Genomic DNA, 8,224 nt, shown 5'->3' with positions numbered 1-8,224 from the left:
ACGTAGTTATAGTATTTATCTTTATTATTCCTATAATTGTCATGGTGTCATGTTATACCTGCATTTTTAAGATGGTACGTAGAACGATTGATCATCATTATCATAGGGATGGTAATTGGGTCGGCGGTGAACATCGTGTGACTTCTTTTAATCAACGTAAAGTCTCGATTACTTTAACTATGACTATGATTTTATATATCATCATGTGGTCACCATTTTTTATATGCTATATAATAGCCATTAATCCATTTATTTTGAGCAACATCCTTAAAATGGATGATTTTTACATGGCCTTGAAGATAGCCCAATATCTAGCATTTTGTTATCCTGCTGTCAATCCGGTTGCTTATGCTTTACTCTCTAACGAAATTCGAACAACCATTCGAGAATCCATGCGCAATTTTGCTAAAGTTTCACCAATTGCTTAAATAAGGTGAAGATTTTCTTCGTCACGTTCTTACATGTATATTGCATACGAGTAAGTTAGATAGGTATGTATATTTTTTTGAACGTAGTTCTAGTAAAATTTAGTTCATTGATTTGAATTGTTTGTCATTGTATTACTTATTTTTTTATTGTATACGGTACTTGTACCAAGATCTAATTTTAATGATACTTTTGCAATATTTATTCATCATCGATCAGGTTGTTTTCTTGAACTGAATACGTGCTTTTATCAAGCTGTGAATGTAAATTTATTAATGATATTATCATTACAGTACTGTCAACAGTTGAGAATTGTTAAATCTGTAGCTTTAGCCAAGGTAACGATACCTAGATACAAACTTGTTGTAATTATAATTAGTGGCAGACTCTCTTAGATAAACTCCATTTCTGCTGGCCAAATTCAATAGCAGTATTAATGTTCATTTTGAGTCTACAGCATCTATATTCATTCTTCATGCTGTCGATATCTAATTCTGTCATTTCAGATACTCTATAAATGTGTGCTAGGTATAATAATGTTGAATAAAATCAGTAGTCGGTTTTTAAATTTCTGCCCGATAGAATGGCTAAGTGGCGTAACTGCATGAAAACGGTAAGATTATAGCAAGTCGTTTATATCTCATCCGTTCATAATTTTGAGTTGGTTTAGCGAGGAAATCGCCGTTTAAAGGCTATTGAATCATGTAGAATGATAAAGAAGGAATTTATTGTAGGTATCTATAGATACCTTACATGTTCAACGCACTATAATCTGTAATATACAGGTCAAATATTATAATGATACAGCACAGTATAATTGGATATTGCAATCACAATACCAACCGTTGGTATAAATAATTAATTAATTAATAATTAGTCGTTGGAAGAATTTTATTCTTTTTTCTGCTTCCAACTCCCACGTGTTAGTCAAGCCTTGAAGAGGAATGAACGCCACAATCCCACCCCATCCCCTGCCCGTTTCTAAAATTTTTGAAAACTTATGCGTATTGCATATACCTTGGCAGACTTGCAAGCGTTATGTATTCGGAAATGATTAATAAATCGGACTAAGCCATATGTATACGCGTATAATATAATATATTCGATGCAAAGTAACATGCGTGTATGTGAATTCATGCCAAGTCAAAAATTTAAGTCCAGCTTGACATGATGGCAAGTTTCACCCATAAGAAACTACGATAGTTTAATTTCGTTTTAAACGCTTTAAATGGGAAAAAATGTAGCTAAAACTAACGTGCAAACACAGTAGTTTATACCGATATCTAGCATATGAAGTGATTTTTATACATTAATCATTGAGTTAAATGTATATGTTACGACCATTACTTAGACTGATTTTGTCCCCTTAAGATTGATTATGGCCAATGCTAAGACCTCAATCATTCCTAACATTGGCCGGACATTCTTAGGAATGATTGCAGCCCTACTATTGGCCACGAGTCAGGTCTAGCCATGACCAATCTTAAGGGGACAAAATCAGTCTTCGGAATGGCCGTAAAAACAGATACGAGTGGATAGGAATAAATTTGATTTCTACTTTTATTAAAATAGCTGATATGAAAATAACATTGCTGTACATTAGCATAGCAAGCATCCAATGCTGATTCGAATGATATGAATTATGCAATTTTTGAAGCAAATAATGATTTTTTAAATAAATCATTCTTCATCAACTTGAATCAAAGTCTATATTTCAGTTCTATGAGAAAATGGCTGACGAAGAGTACGGTTTTTGTATTACTACTACTGTCAATTGGACGACGAATGCTGCTCCTTCGTTGGTAGTATTCCTTAAAAACATAAAAATAATTTCAAACTGTTCTTCATTTAATTGAGCTAAAGTGTGTATTTCTGTCCTACTATCAATTTACTGTAATGACGAATGCCACTCCTTCGTTTTCCGTTATGCCTTAAAGAATAACAGAAAATAATTGAATATCGATAATGATAAGAAGAACTGTAATACTTAAACTATAGAGGTGTTTGATGGTGATGTAATTAGAAAAGGAACTAACAACTAATGAATGAAGGCTAAAGACATTTTTAGTTGCAAGTGCACGAAAAGGAAACGCAGAAATGGCGCTGCAGCCGCTAATGGACACAGAAGTATAGACTATAAAGGTATCGAACCGAACCGAACCGAACTCAGTCTACACAGAACACCAGTACAATCCGTACGTCCTGTCATCCTTTTCTGTGACAGTACAGGCCGTACTACAGTATGTACTGTAATGCTTTCCACTGTAATTCGGCCGTACAGTACCAGATCGACTGCCGTCTCCATCGCTACGGCTAGTTCGACATTGGTTCGGAGGCTTAACAGTCAAGATATTTATTTAGAATATTCGTATTTTGGGTCTAAGCAACGATTGACTCTTGTCTAACAATCAAGAAAATGATCAATTAGTGGATGAAGGTTATTGGATATCCATGCTTTAACTTGATTTCTTTCTTCTTTCAACCATCACCTTCAATTTAGGTAAGTGGGAGATGGAATCATATTTTCTTGCAAATTGTTTACATTACAAGTGTGCAGTTGCGATTTACTCTTGTTTAACAATCAAGGTAATGATCAATTAGTGAATCAAGGTTATTGGATATCCGTGCTTTATCTTGATTTCTTTCTTCCTTCAACCATCACCTTCAATTTAGGTAAGTGGGAGATGGAATCATATTTTCTTGCAAATGGTTTACATTACAAGTATGCAGTTGATTGACTATCACATTATTTTTCATGAACACCATCGAAATCAGTCAATACAGTCAAACTAATACATACTTTTCCATACAATCGAACTGTACCATGTTATAAAAGGACTTTATCGATCGGTTCACGTAGCTTAGGCAGCTATCAGCTAGTGCAAACTTATTGATAGTTATCTATTTATACAATACATCAAGTGGAATGCTTACTGTACATTGATCACTCATTTCTGTGGAATTAAAGTCTTAGCAAAAAGCTTCTGCTAATACTAAGGCTGATTCACTTACAGCGTCTTTACAGCTTGTAATGGGATCAATCTTCTTCAATGCTTTATCTATACTCGTACTAATATTAACTACTCAATATTGATATTGCTTACTGATACCATCAACATCTTTACTCAAGTTTTTGAAACTTTCCTTGGCTTAGTATTCCGTTTTGATGATATTGATGGTTATTTATTACAGAATGCGTTTGGAATTGGTGGATACAAATAATAATTTAGCTAATGCTAACAGCCAGCCATCAACTGAAGATACGACTCATGAAGACTCCTTTACTACGGAAGGTGATCTTGAATGTGCTTTAGTATCATATTGCTATATATTATTCAGTAGTAGATATCGTGATAATGCAATCCTTTTTTGCTCTATTTAGTTACTTAGCAGAGCTTTAATATCAATACCATCACTGCTACTATTGTGACCATACTGTACATTTAAGATACTCTAAGTGCTATGAATAGTCAGAATAAAATATAACGTAGTATACAATAGATGCATAAATACCTCGTTTGTAGACTATGCATATATCCCTTGATATTAAGAAAATTTGCTTCCTCACGTTATTACTATAGTATTCTAAAGGACATTATAGATTGTTTTCATAGCCTTTTGTTCCTTACTATATTGATTTAGTCGGAAAAATGGGGAATACGGAACCACTCATTAGTTAGTTGGTTATAATATTGCAATTTCCAAAGTATTCATTAGTACGGGTTGTAGTTAACTGTGTAATTACTTGCTACACCTCTTCTCTTTAACTGAACTGATTCTTCGAATTCGTATACGTAGTGTAAACTATAAATCTAGATATACAGCAATCTTAAAATGCATTTGCAGTATTACTACCCCATTTTCATCGACGCAAAATAAGAAGCTGTATGCAGAACAAAATTATATTATATTATGTCGTAATCGATTTTTAGAACCCTTCATTCCATTTTAAATGAATAATACAAGTTATAATTTGCTTCATTTAAACTTCATCTTACAGGAAGCCCAGAGAAACATGTAAAAGAAAATTTTTCTCTTAAGAAAATTATTTTCGGAATAGTAATTGTGATTTGTACTGGAGCATCAGTTTGTGCAACATCTCAATTTGCAACTATTGCTTACACCGATTATAACTTTACTTCAACATCTCTTGTGAACTGGTTAGTAACATTTGCAGTTGAGGCAGTAAACTTTAAAACCTTTATCTTAGTAATCTCTGCTGTTTGATTAGAGTTTTCTTTATCGTAGTTACTTTAACAGCTAATAACAAGTTTATGATAGTTGTGTAATTTTTTTCTTTCATTTGTAAACTTTAAAAGGTTTGCTGGATCTGCTTTTATGATTAACTACCCATTTATTGCTATGATATACGGATGTTATGGACGTAATCAACGCGAATTATATAGGCATGTTATGAGTATTTTTATGTATTGGAACTATAAAATAGCTGAGGTCTATGATTCGATTATAACTATTTTAATGGATTTATGGCTTCTTTAGGAATAAACTAATGTGTACTATTGCATAAGTACATAGCAAGTCAAAGCTAGTTTATATACTATCTGGATGCTTTAGTGTTAGTCCGCTTTGTAACGACTTATTTAAACAATAACCAAGTGATTGATTGAGATCAAAATAACAGATTTGCCAAGTAGTTTTTGAACTTCAATCTATCTGTTCAACTTTTTGGATATTTAAATTTATTTAGGGAAGCCATTCTAGTCTGCGGCAAAGAAGGGTTTACTTATAAAGGTGCCACTAAAAGAATGCTCGCGTTATCAGTTTTGGCTTCCGCATCAATTTATACTTATTACTCCGCTTTGATGTTTACCTCATCGACAGATGTTACAGCTATATATTCGTCAGCGACAGCGTTTGTCTATGTTCTATCTTTGATATGGCTAAAAGAAACGTTCGTGGTTTTAAGGGTATTGAATATTCATAGATAATTGTTAGATTCTCGTAATAACATTGATGCTTATAAACGATATGGCGTATTCCTACTTCTGACAGAGCTAAAAGTACATAATTGTATTAATTTAAATCAACAATGGATCACGATATTAATGTGTTGAAGTCGCGTGGTGTCTCATTGACACAGATAACTAATTCATAGCAATTACATTCCAATTTGGTTGCAGTATTTTTCATTTAAATACAATTGCGGGTTGTAATATTTGCATACCCAAGTGAAATTCGTTAATTTGCTGTTATCGTTTTTCTAACATATTTAGATGTTAGCTGTTCTATTATCTATAGTTGGTGTTGTATTGGTAGCCTACTCTGAAGGTTTAGGTTCTTTTGCAGCTCTTGGCGTGCTGTTGACTGCTGTCAGTGCACTTTTTGCAGCATTTTTCAGGGTTGGTACCTTAGTAAAGCTAGATAGAATTGTTGTGATTACTCTTGCATTAGCAGGTGACTCGATATAATCATTATTTGGTAACCTCTTTTATACTTTGTCAGATAATAGAATTCATAATTAATTTTATTATCCTATTAAGCCTAAAACCGAGATTAACATAATGTATTGTGAGCATTAGCGTTCGGTACTGTAATAATGGAAGCTATTAGAATGTAGTAGATTTATAAAAGGATTTCATTTCTTTTGATAGGTTTTAGTAAAAAGAATCGTCGCTGGCCCTTCAATATCACAAACTGCGATGCTTCTAAGTATTGTTGGCTTTTACACACTGATTACTTTATGGATTCCCACATTGATTCTGCACTGCACTGGAGTTCAAGTGCTATCTGCAGCTAGTTTCCCTTGGCCATTTTTTTTGATGATTTTCTTTCATGCCCTGTACGATTTATTACTTTGCATTGGCATCGCCATTACTTATCCTGTTTATGCCTCCATGGGCCCGCTGTTCGCTATTCCTATGAATGCTGCGATCGATGTTTCTTACCGACAGGAAGTTTTTAATATATACAAAATCTTAGGAACAGTACTACTGATGGTTGCATTTATAATCTTATCAATACCAATACCTAAAATGATTGCATTTTCAGCGAAAGTGCGCAAAATTGTTACCTTTAGATCTTGTAGACAATAATTAGTTATATTTTAGATCCGACCCCTTATTGAAGATATGTAATACTGTACGAGACTTTGAAAATTTTCTGTTTAAGTCTATTTATATAATTTATTTTTAAATTATTGACTTCAATACCACAATTTTATGGAATATTTTATGGTACTTATATGCACATTGCACAAGTTAGATATACATGTATATTATTTCATAAGTACTCGTAGATCACAGTAAAATTTATTGTATTGGTTTAAATTATTTATCTTTCTATTCCTTTTTTATATGGTATTTCTATCAAGATGGAATTTCAATGATACGATTGCATAATTGTCAATCATGTTGTTTCCTGAGCTGAATGCTTGCTTATTATCAAGCTGTTCAAGTCAATTTACTAATTATATTATCATTACTGTAAATTGCTTGATAATCGTGAAATCTGGAGCTTCAGCTATGGTAAAGAAACCTACCGTAGATACTAGCTTGGTGTAATTATTGACACACTCTTTCAGATACACTCCATTTTTGCTGGTAAAATTCAATATCGGCGCTATTGTTCATTTTGAGTCTATCTATATTCAGTCTCTATACAGTTGATGTCTGATGGCGTGATTTCAGATATCCTATAAATTAGGCATAATAATGATATTCAATAAAATCAGTAGCCATTTTTTGAATTTCCACATAATAGAGTGGCTAAGTTGATCAACTTTGAAAATAATATGATTATGGGAAGTTGTTTACTGTAATTGTAGAGTCATTTATAACTCATCCGCCTATAATTTTGAGTTGGTTTTGCGAACAAATTGTCGATTAAGACTACTGAATAATGTAGGATGATAAAAAAGGAGGCTTGCTGTAGAATCTTGAGATACGTGGCATATGCCACGCACTGTAATCTGTAATATGCAGGTAAAATACAGTATTATAGTAGTATAGAATAGCATAATTTGATATTGTGATCACGGAACTTATCCATTGGTGTAAATACTTAGTCGTTAGAAGAAATTTATTCGCATGTATGCTTCCAACTCTCACACGTTAACCAAGCCTTCTAACATACGTAATCATCAGTTAAAAATACTTCGTCGAAACACTGCTACTCTGCTGTTATCTTTCTCTCTGTTTCCTAGCTCATCATTGCCTTTAACTTATCTTCCAGCCGAATAAAATACTGATGATTTTATCGATAGGATAGGTAATGACTGTGAAAAGTATTCATTCACTCGTTTAGGAATATCTCTTTCAACACTAGGCCTTGACAGTTGTTTCTTTTGATCTCAGAAATAAGTAAATTAAGTCACGAAAATTGCCATTCGGCGACACCTAAAATAGCTACTGGATAAGTAAATCGCTCATCTAATAATACCAAAGAGCTAAGTAATGACTGATTCAATGATGAGTCAAATGAAAATTTCCTACGATTGAATCACAAAATGCAATGTTAACCTTTGCTTTACTGCCATTCGTTGCGGAAATGAGCGAATTGCATGATGGAAATAATCAAGCAACGCATCAAAATGTAAACACACCAGAATTGAAGTATATGAGTAATTCAGGTATTACAATACCTATTAACATTACAATTTATCATTATTTGAGTCAGTAAATTGCCCCCTAAATCGATATTATTAGCACTTAATAAAACTTTTCTCTCATTTTTCTTTAATCCTGTGCTATCTTACTTGTATAATATCATTCAATATTCTGACTAATAGCCTTTTTTTTATATGATGTGTTTAGCTTTCTAATCAAACATTACTGGAAAA

At 32.9% G+C, this 8,224-nt stretch overlaps 1 protein-coding gene across 1 annotated transcript; it reads left to right on the top strand.

Annotated features, from left to right (window-relative positions):
- Window positions 1-5,129: 5,129 nt before the first annotated feature.
- Window positions 5,130-6,479, top strand: TRIADDRAFT_31648 (uncharacterized protein; the record flags this gene model as incomplete). Its single annotated transcript, XM_002116831.1, has 3 exons — window positions 5,130-5,354; window positions 5,661-5,786; window positions 6,039-6,479. Coding segments are annotated over 3 exons (792 nt in total), but the record flags the coding sequence as incomplete, so codon positions are not given.
- Between the last annotated feature and the right edge of the window lie 1,745 nt (window positions 6,480-8,224).

This window comes from Trichoplax adhaerens, genomic scaffold, assembly GCF_000150275.1.
Source record: "Trichoplax adhaerens TRIADscaffold_18 genomic scaffold, whole genome shotgun sequence".
Lineage (NCBI taxonomy): Eukaryota > Metazoa > Placozoa > Uniplacotomia > Trichoplacea > Trichoplacidae > Trichoplax > Trichoplax adhaerens.
The sequence above is the reverse complement of the archived record's forward strand: the minus strand, read 5'-3'. Positions and strand labels throughout refer to the sequence as shown.